General features: G+C 45.7%; 1 protein-coding gene across 1 annotated transcript in view; it reads left to right on the plus strand.

Moving 5' to 3' along the window:
• The window catches only part of MAP3K1 (mitogen-activated protein kinase kinase kinase 1), a 493,522-nt gene that overhangs the window by 342,425 nt on the left and 131,408 nt on the right, over positions 1 to 19,689 (plus strand). The window contains exon 12 of the mRNA XM_086960650.1: positions 4,231 to 4,322. Coding sequence (XP_086816776.1) covers positions 4,231 to 4,322 — 92 coding nt within the window. The remainder of the gene's footprint in view (positions 1 to 4,230; positions 4,323 to 19,689) is intronic.

Here is a 19,689-nt window from a genome sequence, read left to right on the forward strand (position 1 = left end):
TGTACTAGAAGGTCAACATTACCAATTCAAAGTACTCCCTTTCGGAGTAACTACATCACCTTGTGTGTTCACAAAGTGTCTAGCAGTAGTAGCAGCACACTTAAGAAGGGACAACATTCATGTCTTCCCATACCTAGACGACTGGTTAATAAAATCCAAGTCATACCACCAATGTGTACAGCACATTCATCAGACCATCTGCCAGTTTGCACAAGCTAGGATTCACAGTAAATCAAAAGAAGTCACACCTCCAACCATCCCTGTCTCAACAGTATCTAGGTGCCACAATAGATACCTCCAAAGCAATTGCATACCCCAAACCAACAAGGATACAAAGTATGCAAGCTCTTATACAAAAATTCCAGCCACAACACTCACTACCAGCCCGAGTGTTCATGCCATTAATCGGAATGGTGGCATTTTGCATTTTCATAGTACCATACGCAAGACTACAAATGCGCCCCATACAAGAGTGCTTAGCAAGTCAGTGGAATCAGGCTCAGCAACAAATAACAGATCTGGTGGTGGTAGACGACCGGACATATCGTTCTCTGCAGTAGTGGAACACCAAAAACTTTTCCAAGGGCCGGCAGTTCATACAGCCTGTTCCACAAGTGGTGCTAACCACAGACACATCTCTCACAGGATGGGGAGCGCATTTAGAAGAACACACAGTACAGGGTGTACATGGACACCGCAACAAAAGTTACTCCACAGAAATCATCTGGAGTTGTTAGCGATTTTTCTAGCTCTAAAATCGTTTCAACATTACCTATCAAGCAAGTTTGTACTAGTCCGTACACCAACGTGGGCAAGACAACCGTGGTACACCATACTACTAGAGCTCTCAGTAGTACCACATAAAAAATTAAAACTCTCTCCACATCTACTGACAGAACATTGGAGAGATCATGCATCCAGACCCAATGCAGCTCAATCTAGCGATTTGGCTCCTGTGATTTTAGAATTTGGATACCTCAATCTTCCGCCTGATTGCATGAATGTCATAAAAGAAGCGAGACGCCCCACCACTAGAGCATGCTATGCAGCCAAGTGGAAAAGGTTTGTTGTGTATTGCACAAAAAAGCATGAACCCATTAGATGTTTCCTTACAAAACGTCATATGCTACCTGCTCCATCTACAAAGATGTAATTTAGCGTACTCCTCAATCAGGTTACTTCTTGCTGCTATAGCAGCCTACCTTCAAAACAGACATTTGTCATTGTTTAGAGTACCTGCCATCAAAGGGTTTATGGAAGGACTCAAAAAAATAATTCCTCCCAGAATACCACCCTCTCCGAAATGGAATTTAAATCTTGTTCTCACTAGACTTATGGGTCCTCCATTTGAACCATTACATAAGTGTGAGTTACAGTTCCTTACATGGAAAGTTGATTTTTTTAGTTGCTATTACCTCACTCAGAAGAGTAAGTGAGATCCAGTCATTAACAATTCAAGAACCATTTATACAACTCCTTCACAACAAAGTGGTTGTTAAAACAAACCCGAAATTCCTTCCAAAAGTCATTTCACCGTTCCACCTCAACCAATCTATTGAGTTGCCAGTATACTTTTCTCAACCACAAACAGTTGCGGAAAGAGCTCTACACACAGATGTAAAAAGAGCGCTCCTCTACTACATTGATAGCACAAAACCGTTTCGTAAAACAAAACAACTGTTTGTGTCCTTTTCTCCTCCACATAAAGGCAATCCCATTTCAAAATGGCATTGCTAGGTGGATTGTTAAGGGCATTCAAATATGTTTCCGAAAAGCAAAACGCACTATATCCATTCCCCCTAGGGCTCATTCTACCCGTAAATTAGGGGCATCTATGGCATTCCTAGGAAATATGCCCCTAGAGGATATTTGTAAAGCAGCTACATGGTCTACACTGCACACTTTTACAAAACACTACTGTGTAGATGTGCAGGCAAAACAACAAGCTAGTGTAGTCCAGGCTATACTCAAAACATTATTTCAAACTACTGCAACAGATATGGGTGGTCACCGCTAAGGGAGAAAACTGCTGTGCAATAGTGTGTGGTCTGCAGCCCATATGCCTCGAACGTAAAATGCTACTTACCAGTATGCATCTGTTCTTGGCATGTAGGGCTGCAGAAACACACACGCCCACCCACCTCCCCGTCTACCTATATCTTAATTAGATACACAAGACATGGACATCCTTCTCTGTACTCCTACAACTCCATCATTTCCCCAATGGTGAAAACATCTAAATATGGAGTTGATGCCCATGCGCACTACGATCTATAGGAGGAGTCATCCAACAGACAAAGACTCTTCCAAGACAACAACAAAGTGTAATCATTCGGGCCCACCCCGAGATGGTGATCTATGCAATAGTGTGTGGTTCTGCAGCCCTACATGCCAAGAACAGATAGCATACTGGTAAGTAGCATTTTCCTTTCAGCACCAACAGAAACTCGTTTCCCACACTTCTTGTAAATAGTATCTTTTGAATGTACTTATATTCTTATTTGTTGCTTTGTACCCAAGTTTCTATATATAAAGCAGTGTTTTACTCGAACTGTTTTATGACACTTGAAATGACACTCGTGTGTGAACGCATTGTATTTGTCGGTCTGAAAAGGGCAAGGAAGCATATGTGCGCATTTGAAACCTTTTCCCCCACCTCCTCCCTTCCGTCTAGCTTACTCTGTCCACAAATCGCCCCCACCCCATCATTTGCTTTATACCCCCTCTGTAGTACTTTTTGTGAGGATGCCGATGCCGCTCTGTTTCATGTGTTTTCATTCCTGATCAAGCCACTTTCAGCACCACCCCGCCTCCGCCTTTTCTCTCCGGTCGCCTTTGTTTCTTCATCCCTTTAATAAGTGGGTATTGTGTGGAAAGTGCTATGGTTTCTTTGTTTCCATCCCCTCCTGGGCAGTGGGCAGCATGGGGCTAGCGCCTCTCCCCATTCAGCCCCCTCTGTGCTCTCGGCTCGTTATGGATAGCACTTAATACTACAGTATTTGTGTTGTGCTTCGGATGTGTCTCCGATTATACCTGGAGGGCGGGTAGTGACTGCTGTTTGTATTATGGGATGGTTAATGGCTTTCCTCCATGATTAAGTAGTTGCTGCCCTCTGTTGGTGTTCTATGCACTGGTTGCAGGCTGTCCCTGGCCTGACCTTTTGGGTCTTGCACAGGTAGCAATGAGGGCCGCTGCAAAAAACCAGTTGATAATTCAACTAGTAGTTGTCTCTTTTAGGTGCATTTACTACCCTTGTTTTTTAAATATCGTCCCTTTTAAAGACACTTAGATGCAACCCTGTACTAGTTGGAAATCCGTTTTTAAAGGTGTGTTTCAACTTGGAACAGTACATCACGCTACTATAAACTGCATAATGTTCTACATCTGATCCTGGGCAGTTGCTTATGTATTTTTTTACTTTGGAGTAAATATGCATATTAAAAAACAAAAACGGATATCCTGCCGTTATAATAAAATGCTAGCTGATGACAATGGTCACGATTTGACATTGCAGAGTCATCTAAAGATGTAGTTGGGGCAAGCATGTATCCACTGTGCAGTGGTGTAACATTAGACCCCGCAGAACCCCTGGTGCAGGGGCACTTGCATTGTCATCTCTTCTAAGGTCCCAAAGGTGAGACCTATTGGCTATGCCAAAGCATTTCTGCTTTTTTTTTTATTTTGTTGCGTTATGTAATGTTTTTGATACTACTTATGCTTTATACTTGTTGGTTTGATAAAGCTTACTGATCTGTGCCACAGATACCCAGGAATGAGCCAGGGTTTTGCAAATTAACCTAACTGAACCTCATACAGAACTGAGACATTATTACAGAGTGAGGTTGCACACGCCCTATGATCCACATTTTCAGTCTGAGTTCTACTTTGCTGTATGATAGAGCTCCCTTCCCCTAATTTGCCTTTTATACTGTTTTTTTGACTTGCCATATAATGTGTATTTAGTGAAGAGTTCTGAGATGCATATCCTTTTTTTAATAACGATACTTCTTGGCCATGCAGGATCTTCTGTTACTTCTGGTAGTCTGAACCCTAATGTTAACAGCAAGTTGCAATCATACACTTTAAGCATCCAAGCAGTATTTGAATGACCAACTAGTCTACAAGCTCACTACAAAATGTCTTACTTTCTTGTCACGTAGCCTACTTTGAGAGCATATGCAGTGTGACCTGTATTATGGAAATAACGTACGTTTATTTGTTTTACTCCAGCCGCACAAGTCAACTGTCAATTTCCACATTGCTGGAGATGTGCAAAGGTCAGGCTGGGGAGCTGGCTGTCGGAAGAGAAATCCTTAAATCTGGTAATAATTCAATACAATGCAGTTATAAAAATTGTGCTCCGTTCAGTGAATGGCCCATAATTGCTCTGATGATGCTTGTTAGGAATCTGATTATGGAAATATCTGTTTTCAATAGTCAAATCGACTTGTTGTACCTTTGAATTGAATATGTATATTTTACCATTTTCGGTGTGAGTCTCAAACTGGGGCTTTCAAGCGTTGGAAAGTTACTATTAATTCACTCCTAGTTTTGGATTAATTTTATGACTTTTGGGGGATTCGCAAAGGAATCCAAGGTATGTTCTGCAAATTCATAGACCGCCATTGACTTAAAAGTGTTATCATACTGACTATAATTTACTCATGTTGATTTTTCACAAAATAGCAAACTGGTTGAGTTAATCATTTTGAAAAAAAAGCATTTGTATAGGCACATTTTGTTTTTTCAGAAGCCTGGCATTAAAAGGTCAGTTGGGCTCTCCTCCCATGTTGATCGGCATCAACCAACACATTGGGAGAAGGCTTGCAAGTTGTCACCAGTGATGGCCATCTTCCTTGCACTGAGAAGTGGCTTCATTTCGCAAGCCACACAGCGATACAAAAGGGGATGATGGACGGAGCGTTTGAGCAAATCAAACACTCACCCCAGTCAACTGATCTGGGTTTAATCCATCACCATTCTTTAGCTCACTCCGCCACCCCAGTTCAGACATGGCCATATGCAAATCAGTCGGAACCTGTGCTTCATGGGAACAGTTCAGCCCGAACTGCCAAGCCAGGTCTTCCCTGGACCGGAAACAAGCATCCTGGGACCGATTTCGGATTCCTAATCCTCATCAGCCAGGCTATCTTGAATCCAGTGGCAAAGTGAGCAGGGGACTCACGTCTGAGCATACCCTGCCAACTTAGGGCGAAGAAAGCAATACAAAAGGGGATGATGGACGGAGCGTTTAAGCAAATCAATCACTCACCCCCAGTCAACTGATCTGGGTTTAATCCATCACCATTCTTTAGCTCACTCCGCCACCCCAGTTCAGACATGGCCAATTTTGACTGGGTGTGAGTGTTTGATTAATTCAGATGCTCCGTCCATCACCACCCCCTTTTGTACCGCTTTTGGCCGCCATAAGTGTGGCAGGGTATGCTCAGACGTGAGTCCCTTGCTCACTTTGCCACTGGATTCAAGCAAGCCGGGCTGAAGACTGCTGGAATGCCAGAAACTGGTCCTCAGAAGCTTGTTTCTGGTCCAGGGAAGACATGGCTTGGCAGTTCGGGCTGGACTGTTCCAATGAACAAACTGCAGGGGTCACCCATATAACTTTTGGGTATCTAGCAAAGGAAAAACAAGGTAAAGCCTACGGAACACTATTCTATCTGTCTAGTTGTAAGACTCTATACCATCAATTGTCCAATCTTGGGTTAATCATTCTCAACACAAATTAATTGAAGTAATTTTTTGACAAAGAGTATCTCCAAGTAGATAGCCAAATGCACAGAGCAATACAAATCAATTGTGTAGTTCAATTTTTTCTTTTAATTAAACTACATTAAACCTTAATTATTGGTCTCTCACATAGAACAAAACTGTACACAGTTCATATATACACACAAAACACATATACTTTTGATTTACATATATACACTTCTTTAGGAACCATACTCGCGGTTCTAATGCCCCACTTATTTAAACAAGGATGTCGATGTATAATTCTTTAACATAACATTCCTTCACTTTAGATCACCAAAACAAAACCAAAACTAAAACGAAGGGAGTGTATGAGGTTTAACCCCTTTTGACCTCTCTCAAAATAGCACTCTCTTAAATAATTTTTTTATCTACAATGTTCCACAAATTTCTTGTTTTGGAGTCTTCCAAAGTGTGTGTTGACGCGTTTCAGCCTCTGTTTAATCCAGGCCTCATCAGGACTACGAGTGCAAACATACTAGAACCCCATTTCGAATTTACTGTAGCCAAAGGTATAGAATCCACCTTCTTATACAAGAACTTTCAATCGTAAGGGCTTTCGATTTGAAATCCTTCAAAATGGGCTAACACCCCAACGGAGAAGTAAGCCTCATCGAGTCTTCCTACGGGTTCTTCACCGTTTAATTAACTGATCCCCTGAGCTCTTTTACTAAGCTCACGAAGCCGTAAGAGTTTCCTTCCCATGAGGCACAGGGTCAGACTGATTTGCATGTAGCCATGTCTGAACTGGGGTGGCAGAGTGGGCTAAAGAACGGTGATGGATTAAACCCAGATCTTTTGACTGGGTGTGAGTGTTTGATTGATTCAGATGCTCCGTCCATCACCACCCACTTTTGTACCATTTCACAAGCCACAGCACTTGTTATCTATTGGCTCCATATCAATCTGGTATGGGGTTAAAAGGAATAGGATGTAAGTTCTTAAAATTCTAGTGCTATATTTAAGTTTCTGATGGAGACTTCTAGTCGCTTACTCACGTTTAAAATATTTCCTAGACGTCTGACTGTATCCGGGAACGTTTCAGCAGTGCCTCTGTGGCACCTTGCAGCTCCTCAGTCTGTTTTACTACAGAAATGTGGTGTGGGGCCTACATAGGCTCCACACCCATGCACTGACATCAGTTCCTTTCTTTCTGCACCTTCATATGTGGATCCAGAGCTTGCCGTCAAGCTGCCACTTCGATTTTCAAAAATTCTAATAGTGTGCAAGGAATGTCACCACTCAAATGGCAAGTTTCAAGCCTTATAGCGACTGTCGCAAACAGATGTTTCTGACAGATCCCCCTCAGGTATGCCTCTGGTGTGTGGGGTCGAGCCACAAATCCAAGAGCTGCTGAGACTGGACATCGATGAACCTGAAACCCATCAGGGAACGTGAGCCAAAACTTTACTTTGCCAAGCATAAGAAAGCCTATCCGACATCATGCCAAAATCCATCAGAGGAGCACATTTCTGCTATCCACTTAACACAAGGAAGGCAACATTCTTTGCATTCCCTTTGTGGCACAGACTCTGATAACGATTGTGACCTGGGCGATGAGTTTAAGCCCTATTAGGGTGATAACTCATATGAGGACTTGCATGAGGCCAATGGGCTAGACACCTCTCCAGAGACAGCTTTTAACTCTCCGCCTGGGCCAGCCACAGAAGAATCAGCTTCCCACGCCATAGTCATGCAAATGGTGACTGAAATCCTTGATCTCCACCTCCTCACCCTGGAAGTAGAAACTAACATTCTAACCGAGGTCTTGCAGCCAGGCCAGACTTCTGAGCCCTTCTTGCCCTTCAACGAGGCTCCTACAGACAACCTTTTGGGAACTTGCCCAAGGCCTGTTCTGACCCACCTGTTAATAGACAAATCACCTGGTGACACAATCCTGCTTCATGCGCGCTTTTCCAGAAAGTCTTGTGATGCAGGCTTCCACTATCCATTCTAGTTTTAAAACTTTTGTTACGACTCCCCCTGATAGGTAATCAAAGCGAGTGGAGACATTTGAAAAGCGCCTAATTTTATTCACTGGATTGGGCCTGTGTTCTATTAATGCCTCCTGTTTGTTGAGCTGTTATGATCACACCCTTTGGAATACAGTGAAACAAGTCCTCCCTGGTGTGGTGGAATACCTTCATCTTATCGTGTCTCAAGTGATTCAAGATGATTGCGATGCGGCCAAGTTTACAATTCGTTGTGGCTTGGACACCAGCGACTCCATCAGGTGAGCAATATGCGTCAGTGTTACCATTCTCCTCTGAGAATGACTGCGCTTGACTTGATTCTCTGATGTTGTCCAGTTCCACCCTGATGGTCATGCCCTTTGAAGGCACTCACCTGTTCAGGGACCAGGCTGGCTCAGCCATCAAATGTTTCAAAGAGTGTATGGCCAGTGCTCATTCTCTGGGCCTTTTTGCTTGCCTCGCCAACTGCACCAGTTCCATCACTCCTTTTGTGACTTTGGCAAAGTCATCCCTTATGGGCAGTCTGACTAACTCCCTCAGACAATCCAGCAGTTTCACAGGACAGGCAGAGCTTCCAACCGCCTCTGCAGGCAAGGTCAGCATGCCTCTCAGCCCATTGACCACCGCTTCCACAGCCCACATTGCCCCCCATAGCACCTCTTGCCACACCTCTTTAGTGTACACTTAAAGAGTCCTAGCCTGCTGTTGGGATGCAGAATCACAGATGCTATTCGAGTTGGCAGGAGATCAAATCGGACAGGTTGGTCCTATAATTTGTCAGGGAAGGCTACGCCTTACCCTTCCTTTCGTCACTTTGCCTCTCTCACCATCCACCGAACGACTAACGAAGGACCATTTCTCCATTTTGCAGCATAAGGTGCAAGCCCTTTCGGCCAAAGGGACTGTCTTGAGTCTACCAGAAGTGTAGGGCCTTGTTATTCCCGCTACTTTCTGGTGGCCAAGACAGACTTCTGTCTGTGACCTATTCTCGATCTGGATCTGCACCCTCTCAACACTGTCCTCTAGAGAAATTCAAGATGCTTCTCTGGAAATGGCTGGACCACCAAGGGAATTTTCATGGTGGAATGTACAATGTCAGCACTTCTGCACATTGGAGTTTCCAAAGGCGTCCCTCGCAATCATCAGTTGTGATTCGATTTTTGAAAGGGGTGCTACACCTGTTTTCCCCTTCTCCTTTTGTCATGCCCCAGTGAGAACTTAATTTGATCCTGATTTATCTGATGTGCACGTTGTTCAAACCACTTCACAGCTGTCCCCGTACAGCTACATACTATCAAGACCGTGTTTCTCATTCCATTAGTAAAGCACGGTGTGTAAGTGAGCTTCAGACTTTCCAGATAAACTGGTTCTGTGGACACGGGTACCCTTAATGCCGAAGTTGTAAGGCCATCAACCTTGGCCAAACTATCGCTGCCAGCGTTCTATGCTCCGCCTCACCCCTCTAAAGAGACGGAGAGACTTAATTGTGTAGACCCCAAAAGAGCACAGAGCTTTTACATGTATTTCACCAAAGACCACCGGCTGGACGATCAGCTCTTTGTGGAGTTCTCTTGGGAAAAAAAGTCACTGCAGTGCAGTAGAGAACCATCTCCCAATGGATCGTGCTTTGCGTTAAAATCTACTACACACTGGTTAAAAAGTAGCTTCTGGAATGACTATGCACTCATTCTACGAGGGCCAAGTTGCTACCACTGCATAAAAGCGTGGAATGCCTGTCCTAGACATCGGTCAGGGGGCTACGTGGGCATCCCTCCATATGTTCACAAAGCATTATTATCTCGACAGACCGATTTGTCAAGAGGAGTTTAATGCCCACTTAATCATACAGGTCTTTCTGGTTTGAGTCCATTCATAGACCCGCCTCAACATAAATACTGCTTTGGTATGTATTCCGAATGGGAGGAATCTGCAGCTATAAGTCTCTGAAAGAAGTGCTTACCTTCGGTAGTGCTGTTTCTGGCACAGACTCGAGCTGCAGATTCCTTACCAACTCTCCCATCCTCCCCTCTCTGTGGTTGAACTCTATCTATTAATAAGATCTCAAGTCTAGGATTCTGCACACTGTAATTTACTGTTTGGGGCTCTCCATTTAGGGGTTGTAACAGTCGTGAAAGCAACTAATTATCAAGGCTTTTGCTGTGTCCTGGAACAAATGAGCGCTGCTCCCTACCACAATTTTTGGCATTACGTTGCCTTGGGTAGGATTTGTGACTTTCAAACATTTTCACTTCTTACCATCTTTGAAAGCACATCCAGCAACCACTTGTTTTTCAGACAGTTGCTGAAAACTATGCTCCGCTAGTGCATCTTTCATAGAGGGTTGGATTTGTGAAAGTCACCTCTTTGCTGGACTCGTATTGTATCCAAGTCTCTCCACTTACCTAGTGCCCTCCTCCAACCCCCACACTACCACTGAGAATCACACATATGAAGAAAATTTCTTGCTGGATTCTCTATAATGTAAAAGAGGATTTGCTAGGTAATATGACTGTGTTCGAGGCATATGAGCTGCAGATCCTACACTTAGCAATAGATCACCACCTGGTGTTGGGCTTGGATGATTGCAGGTTGTTGTCTTCTTGGAAGAAGTCTTTGTAGTCACAAGATAGGTGACTCCTCTTTTGGACAATACTGCGCATGGTCATCGACTCCATCCATAGATTGTTTTTTCCGCCACTGGGTTCGGATGAAAGTTTTCCGCTCCGGCTAGAAAAGACTTTTTCTGCATTTTCGAAGCGAGAAACTTTAGATAAACTTATTTCGACATCGAATAGACTTTTTGACATCACCAGCTACATTCCGGTGCGTCGACGCGGGCCGTTAGGTCTATCGGCGCCGTACGGCCTACGCCTCATGGACTAAACTCCATTCAAGAGATGCCCGGTATGTCAAGCAAAATTCCCTCTGCAACCTCTGTCTCTCGCCAGAACACGACGAGTCGACCTGTGCAGCCTGTGCCTCCTTCCGATCGAAGAAAACTATTAGGGATCGGAGGGCCCGTCGACACGAAGTGAGGAGATCAGCGCCAGCACAGGAGGCCATCTTTGAGGAGGAGATCGTCGAAGAAGACGTCTTCGAGGATGAAGATCCAATCGAAGATATCTCCGAAGACGAGGCTCCGCTCATCGCCGAGGAAGACTCGCCTGATCTCCAGATCATATCGGGGGCAGAGGACTCGGACGATTCGATTCCATCTCGACAACCTGTGAGTACCACTGCCCCCGCACAACATACACTACCCAAGGCAAAGGCAGCGGTCGGCACTCCGCCCATGGGGCCCAGTCGAGACCGAAATTTACCCTCCGCGCCCCGCGGAAAAAGACTACGCCTTCCGGTGCCGAAAAAACATCATGTGCCAATTCCACCTCCTCCATTGGCACCGAAACATCCTTCGACACCGAAGCCAAAACGCCCTTCGGTGCCCAAAGACAAAGACCATTCGGCACCTGAACCAAAAGACACATCGGTGCCGAAGCCAAGAACCATACCGGACCCGAAAGCTTTGACTCTGAAACCCTCCGGTTCCAAAAATAAAGAAGGGAAGCCAGATTCCGGCACCGCAGGTCCAACAAAACCTGTCTCCACGCCGAAATCTACAAAATCGGTACCAAAGTCTCCAAGGCATGATACAGACAAGCCTAAACCACCTTTGGCACCGAAGAAATTGCCACAGGACTGGATCACTCCTTATAAGGCAAAGAACATTAATTAACCTCTATTGGCACCAGAAAAAATCGACGCCAAAGAAGATTATGGAACAAGAACTGTTTAAACCAGATCCTAAACAGAAAAAGTCAATATTAATCCAAAAACTGGACATATGGAAGCAATTCCATATAACAAAAGACCAGCAGACACACCACTTCCACCTGTGGTTCCTGCCAAAAAAGGACTGTGCAACTTCTCCAATGCACCCTTTCTCTCCTTCACCTTTTTCCTCTCCTAATCCTTACATTGAACCTATGACTTCTCCAGTTCAATCTCCTGCATCATCACACCACACTGACGAAGAGTATGATTTAGGTGGGGGCAATGACTCTTTAGATGAGGATGTCAATCCACAATATTCCAAGGAGGACGAGGCATATGGTTTACACCAGACATCCCTGAGCCTCAGTACTACCCAACAAAACCTTCCCCTACAGAAGATAGTATTGGGTTTAATCATTTATTAAACAGAGCTGCCCTTTACCATGGGGTGTCAATGCACTCTGATGCCATTGAGGAGGATTTCTTACTAGACACTTTTGAGCAGTCACAAAGGTCTACTCAAATATTACCTATGATCAAAGGGGTTATTAAACATGCTCCGGATATTTTTAAAGATCCAGTAAGATGTAGAGTGCTAAATCCCAGAGTAGAAAAAAAGTATAGACCAGCACCGGCTGATCCGGTCTATATTAAGGGACATCTGCCACTAGACTCTTTGGTAGTGTCAAATGCATGTAAAAGAGCAAACTCCCAAACTTCTGGTGACACGCCCCCGCCTGACAAGGAATCAAAAATGATTGATGCGTCGGGAAAAAGGATTGCTGCGCAAGCAGCAAACATGGCGCATAGCAAACACACAAGCCTTACTTTCACGCTACGACAGGGCTCAGTACGACCAACTAGAAAAGTTAATGGAACATCTCCCTGATAAATACAAAGATCAGGCAGCAGAGCTCTTACAAGAAGGCAAACTAATATCTAATGCCTCAATTAAATGCGCACTAGATGTAGCTGACACAGCATCCAGAGCAGTCAATACTAGTGTGATTCTCAAACGTCATGCATGGTTACGCATTTCAGGTTTTAAACCAGAGGTACAAACTACCATCCTGAACCAGCCCTTTAATCAAAACAAGTTGTTTGGGCCGGAGGTAGACAACACACTAGAGAAAATGAAAAAGGACACAGACACAGCTAAGTCTATGGGTAAAATAAAGGTTCTTTTCGCCGCTCCTTCTATAGAGGAGGCGCAAAGCGAACAGGCACAGAGACCACATCATCTTTTAAAACAAACACGCAAACCTCCTCTAATAAAGGATACTTTAGAGGAGGAAACAGAGGCAACAACAACCAGGGAAGAGATCGAGGTAATAACAACCGCTCATCTTCCACTCCCAAACAGTGACTTCCCTCTGCCTCCCCTACAGCATTCCACTCCTGTGGGGGGCAGACTTTCACAGCTCCTACCTGTCTCGAACTCCATCACAACAGACAGGTGGGTACGACAAATTATCCACCATGGTTACTGCCTAGAACTCACAGCAACCCCCCCAAACATACCACCCAGGCAGCGTACAATGTCCACAGACCATATAACTGCTTCAACAAGAAGTTCTAGCACTTCTACAAAAATATGCTATTCAAGTAGTTCCTTTAGAGGAACAAGGGACAGGAGTTTACTCCCTGTACTTCCTAATTCCCAAAAAGGACGGAACATTACGACCAATTCTCAACCTCAGGCCCCTCAACCACTACATACAATCGGATCATTTTCACATGATCACTTTACAACAAGTACTCCCATTACTACAGCAGGAAGATTTTCTGTCCACACTAGACCTAAAGGATGCCTACTTTCACATTCCTATACATCCTGCGCACAGGAAGTATCTAAGGTTTGTCATAAAAGGACAACACTATCAGTTCAAAGTCCTTCCATTCGAGGTCACAACAGCACCACGAGTGTTTACAAAGTGCTTAACAGCAGTAGCGGTACAAAAGGGGGTGGTGATGGACGGAGCATCTGAACCAATCAAACACTCACACCCAGTCAAAAGATCTGGGTTTGATCCATCACCGTTCTTTAGCCCACTCTGCCACACCAGTTCAGACATGGCTATATGCAAATCAGTCTGACCCTGTGCCTCATGGGAACAGTCCAGCCCGAACTGCCAAGCCATGCCTTCCCTGGACCGGAAACAAGCTTCCGAGGACCGGTTTCTGGCATTCCAGCCGTCTTCAGCCCGGCTTGCTTGAATCCAGTGGCAGTGGTGTGGCTCACTGGTTAGAGGTGGCAGACCCGGGAGCAGAGGACGGCACGGGACCAGGGTTCAATTCCCGACGCAGCAGGGTCGAGGACCAGGGTCAGCGGACTCGATAATTCTCACCTTGGTGCCTACTCTAACCAGGGTTCACACTCTGCAACTCTAGGCATTAGCTTGCCTCATCTCCACAAAGGCCCCCCACATACGCCGGGGACGCCTGGTTTCACCTTGGAGATACCCAGTAGGGACCATCTCACAGGGAAAGCCAGGACGGGTTCCCCAGCGGTCTACTGCGCAGAGACACTCCTTCGGGAGTCGATTCTTGCGCATTACAAACCCGCAATTAATTAATTAATTAAGGTGAGCAGGGGACTCACGTCTGAGCATACCCTGCCACACTTATGGCGGCCAAAAGCGGTACAAAAGGGGGCAGTAGCAGCACATCTCAGAAGACAACAAATACATGTCTTCCCTTACCTCGAAGACTGGCTCATAAAAGCAAGATCGTTCAACCAGTGTGTACAACATACAAATCAAACAATTCAAACATTGCACGACTTAGGATTTACAATAAACTACACCACGTCGCACCTAGAGCCTTTGCACGTTCATCAATATCTAGGAGCTACCATAGACACATCTACAGCTCTAGCGTATCCCAGTCAAGCCAGGATTCAAAGTATTCAGAACTTAGTCTCCCTTTTTCAATGCCAGCACTCTCTCCAAGCCAGAGTGTTTATGAAACTAATAGGCATGATGGTGTCTTGCATCTTAATAGTTCCCCACGCAAGACTGCAAATGCGCCCACTACAAGAATGTCTAGCACAACAATGGAATGAGGCTCAAGGTCAGCTCACAGACCTGGTGTTGGTAGAGCGCCGTACAGATCGCTCTCTGCAATGGTGGAATACCAAAAACTTAACAAAGGGTCGGCCGTTCCTAGACCCTGTTCCACAGATAGTGCTTACGACACTCACAGGATGGGGAGCCCATATCTTGCATTATACCACACAAGGTCAGTGGAACATTCAACAGAAACCGTTCCACATCAACCATTTAGAGTTGCTAGCAATTTTCCTAGCACTCAAAACTTTTCAAGTACAAATACAAAACAAAGCTGTCCTAGTCCGGACGGACAATATGACAGACACTCTGTGCAACTGTCCCAGCTCTCTCAGAACATTTGGAGATGGACCATCCCTCAAAACATACATCTGACAGTAGAACACCTTCCAGGAATTCACAATCAGATAGAAGACCTGTTGAGTCGTCAGTCACAACAGATTCACAAGTGGGAGATACACCCACAAGTTCTACAACCATTCTTCCACATGTGGGGGCAGCCACAGATAGACCTGTTTGCCACCCACGAAAATGCAAAATGCTCAACCTTCGCCACCAGGTTCCCACACCCACGGTCAGAGGGGAATGCAATATGGATGAACTGGTCAGGCAGATTTGCGTACGCTTTTCCGCCTCTCCCACTCATTCCACTAGTAGTACGCAAGCTCAGGCAACAGTCTCTCAAACTAATATTAATGGCCCCCACATGGGCACGCCAGCCGTGGTTCACCACGCTACTGGATCTCTCACTGGTTCCACATCAGAAATTATGGCTCACGCCATCCCTGCTAACACAGAACCATGGAGAAATAAGGCACCCAGAACCAAGCCAACTGAATTTGGCGATCTGGCTCCTGAAGTCCTAGAGTTTGGTTACCTAAACTTACCACCAGACTGTATGAATATCATTAAAGAAGCTAGAAGACCCACTGTAGGAAGGTGGATATCTGACTATGGTTACCCCCAAACTTTTTGCCTGGTGTTTAGCAGTTTTTTTTTACTTAATTAGCCTGGGATCCTGCTATTCAGGGCCCCAGGCTAATTGCTCTCTCCTTAAAATGGACTCCATGTACCTTAGGTACATACACAATTGGAACTGGTTCACCTTATAGGCCCCTGTAACAGCGTACCCCAGGTACCCAGGGCATAGGTGTAGCCAAGTCCTATCAGGGGCTGCAGCATGTATTGTGCCACCCCTGGCCTGGCCTCCATATTTGACACAACTGGCTGATCACTCAGCTGGGGTAAGTTGGTGTAATCACCTCTTACTTAGATATAGTATCCCTATATCTAACCCTATCTGGACACATGTTAACCTATAAGCCACTCCTATGGAAGGCCTCAGCAATCCTGGAGGCAGAGTGCTTGGTTGCATGTGAGATGACGCTCTGGCACGAGCTGAGCCCGTCTGCTGCTGTCGGGAACAACTCCCTTAGCTGTTCCGGGATAATGCCATACCATATACTCTTAAGTGCATTATAATCCTCGTGGTTATTTGCTAACTTAGGTTTGGCTTTATCAAAACCTGTCGAGTAAGGTGTCAAACGAATTAGGATACTACCCCCTCACCAGTTCTGGCGACGGGGGTAGCATTCCACCCTTCTAGAAGGACACGACATGTACATAACCTGAACCCCGGTTAAAGTTAAACTCGAGCCTCAGCATCACAAAATGGATGCTGCCACCAAAGACACAAGTCTGATCTCCTACTGCTGGGAGTCTTTCCAGCGAGGGAGGCTTGGACAAAGGGTTTCCTGCCTTGGGAGGTGCAAGCACCACCCCAGACAGGATTTTGTGTATTGGGTAGGACAGGGCTGAATAGAATGAGACATGCCTGGGGCACACAAGGTATCCCCGTGCATAAGCCAGTCCAAACCGGTGCTGGGGCTTTCCAGCCCCAGTCCTGGCGCGGAGCTGGACAAAGGAAAGGGGGTGTAACCGCCCCCCTTCCTGGTCCCACCCAGAGGAGGGACCTAGCAGGTGATCCGGCCCCCAGATTTGGAATAAGAGTACGATCTGTGTCCCAAGACTTCAGATCATCCTGAACTCGACTTGAAACTAAGAAGAAAACTGGACTTCGACATTCTGCTGCACAGAAGACTGAAGAGCATCTCCCTTGTGGCCAAGGAGTGACCATCCTGTGAATACAGGCACCATCCAGCAACTCGACGTCTGCTTTGCCGCCGCCTCCTGCCCGAGCCCAGAGCCCGATGAGACCCAGACTCCCAGACATCTCCGAGCCCGATCCACAGTCCCTGAAAAGAAGAGACCCGTGGAGGCACAGAGAGACGTGGGACCGGACATCTCGAAAGACCCCCGAGAAGCTGACTGCGCAGCATCCGAGGCACCCTCGATGCTGTGCTTTGGGGTTTGAGAAGACCCACCACCGAGCAGCATTTGCACCGAAGATCAGCCCCCCAGCATCTCCACGATCTGCGTGGGGCCCTTTTGCACTTTGCCACTCGACGCGCCATCCCGGCCACTTGCCACGTGGCTAGCGGCCATCTTGGCGACAAAACCTACAAACACCACCGCTGGTCTGGTTGCTCCAGACTGGCCCTCGCTCCCCTGAAAAGGAGCACCCGCTCTGACCTTGCTGGTCCGAGTGAGAAGCTTGCATCGATTCCTGCGTGGATTGCATTAGCCAAGGCCTGTTTGCTCCGACCAAGAAGCCGCCTCCGCCATCAGCTTGAGCCTTCGTGGGACAGCTCATGACCAACGCCTGGACGTCCTCGACCTCTTCCTGTCCACGTGACTGCAGAGACAATCTTCACCTCTTCGCCTGTTTACACCCGACATCGCCTGGTTCCATCCTTGTTCCACGGTAGTCACTGGCTAGTGACTTTGAACATTGTCCCCTCTGCTTTCAGGTCTTCACCTCTTCAGATCCTCCATTGGATCCACCGGACCTCTCATCTACGACCCGCCTGCAGCATCTTCATCTTCAGGCACCATCGACCTGCGTGACGAAACCCGACACTACTTCGCACCTGTGCACCTGCTTCCTGTGGGTGAGGTAACTCAAACGCCGGTGTTCCTACACTGGTACACACCTCTAGTGTCTAGGTCTAAAGTTTTGTCCTTCTAGGTCAGTCGGAAGGTTCCTTAAACAGTAACTTTGTAACTTTTACGCACCATTGACATTGCATTGGTGCATGCATGTGCTTTAAGCGCTGCACCAGAGTTCCGTGGGCCTTTCCCGACTCCTTCACTGTTAGTCCCGAACAGCTCCAGCGATTCCCCAGGCCTACTTCCTTTCCGATAGGTGGTTCTTATACCACTATTTTAGTATATGGTTTAGGTGGCCCCTAGGGCTCATCCATATTGTGCAACTTTTGTATATTTAAACTGTGTTTTTTTTTATGCATTTGCTTCTGTGCTCATAAAGAGTATAGGGGATATTTGTAGTCCATAAATGTATATATATTTTCAATATATATCTGTGTGGTGTCCTTTCATTTGGTATTCAATGGGATTGTGTATGGTGAAAAAGCTTGCTTCACATGCCTTTACAGAGTTTAGCCTAAGGCTGCTTTGTCGACACTACTAGGATAGCTGGTCTATAAGGTTGACTTACAACCAATCATCATAAGGGTTGCTTGGCATGCTACAAGGTGATCACTAGAACTAGTGAGCATCATATACCAGGCCAACTTCCCACACCCACTACCAGAGCATGTTATGCTGCTAAGTGGAAAAGATTAGCAATATACTGTAACAAAAATCACATTGATCCACTGGATGTTTCTATCCAAAATATCATTTCCTACCTTCTACACCTACAAATGTCCAATTTGTCTTATTCTTCCATACACCTGCCTCTAGCAGCAATTCCAGCCTATTTACAAAATAGACAACATCTACCTCTCTTCAGAGTACCTGCAATAAATGCATTTATGGAAGGATTAAAACGAATAATCCCACCTAGGTTACCACCTGCACCAGTATGGAACCTAAATGTGGTCCTTACAAGACTCATGGGCCCCCCTTTTGAGCCTTTACATAAGTGTGCACTGCAATTTCCAACATGGAAAACTGCCTTCCTTTTTGCCATCACCTCTCTCAGAACAGTCCGTGAAATACAAGCATTCACAATAGAAGAACCATTTTTTTAAATACATCCTAACAACGTGGTTCTTAGACCCAATCCTAAATTCCTGCCAAAAGTGATTACTCCTTTTCACCTAAACCAATCAGTAGAGTTACCAGTGTTTTTTCAAAAACCGGACTCTGTTGCAGAAAGGGCTTTACACACCTTAGATGTTAGAAGAGCTCTACTAGATTACACAGACAGGACTAAATCCTTCAGAAAGACAAAACAACTATTTGTATCTTTCTCTCCCCCACATAAAGGCAATCCCATCTCTAAAGGAGGAATTGCCAGATGGATTGTAAAGTGTATTCAAATATGCTATCAAAAAGCTAAACGTACACTAACAGTTCCTCCTAGAGCACACTCCACTCGCAAACTAGGAGCCTCTATGGCTTTCTTAGGAAACATACCACTAGAGGACATATGCAAGGCAGCAACATGGTCTACAATACACACCTTCACTAAACACTATTGTGTTGATGTGCAAGCCAAGCAGCAAGCTGCAGTGGGCCATGCAGTCCTTAAAACACTATATCAGTATGCTGCAACGTATACAAGCGACCACCGCTAGGGGAGACACTGCTGCACAATCGTTGCTAAGTGTAGGATCTGTAGCTCATATGCCTCGAATGGAAAATGCTACTTATCAGTATGCATCTGTTCTTGGCATGTAGAGCTGCAGAGTCCTACACGCCCTCCCGCCTCCCTGGGTCTTGTATCCGTTCCAGGACTCATCTTAATTAGATGCACATGCATGGACATCCTTTCTCTTTAATTCTACTAACTCCATTTCCCATCATGGCGAAAAACTATCTGAGGATGGAGTCTATGACCATGCGCAGTATTGTCCAAGGGAGGAGTCACCTGTCACGTGACTACAAATACTTCTTCCAAGAAGACAACAACCTGCAATCATACGAGCCCAACACCAGGTGGCGATCTATTGCTAAGTGTAGGACTCTGCAGCTCTACATGCCAAGAACAGATGCATACTGGTAAGTAGCATTTTCCTTTATGT

Source organism: Lissotriton vulgaris, chromosome 3_1 (assembly GCF_964263255.1).
Source record: "Lissotriton vulgaris chromosome 3_1, aLisVul1.2, whole genome shotgun sequence".
Taxonomy (NCBI): domain Eukaryota; kingdom Metazoa; phylum Chordata; class Amphibia; order Caudata; family Salamandridae; genus Lissotriton; species Lissotriton vulgaris.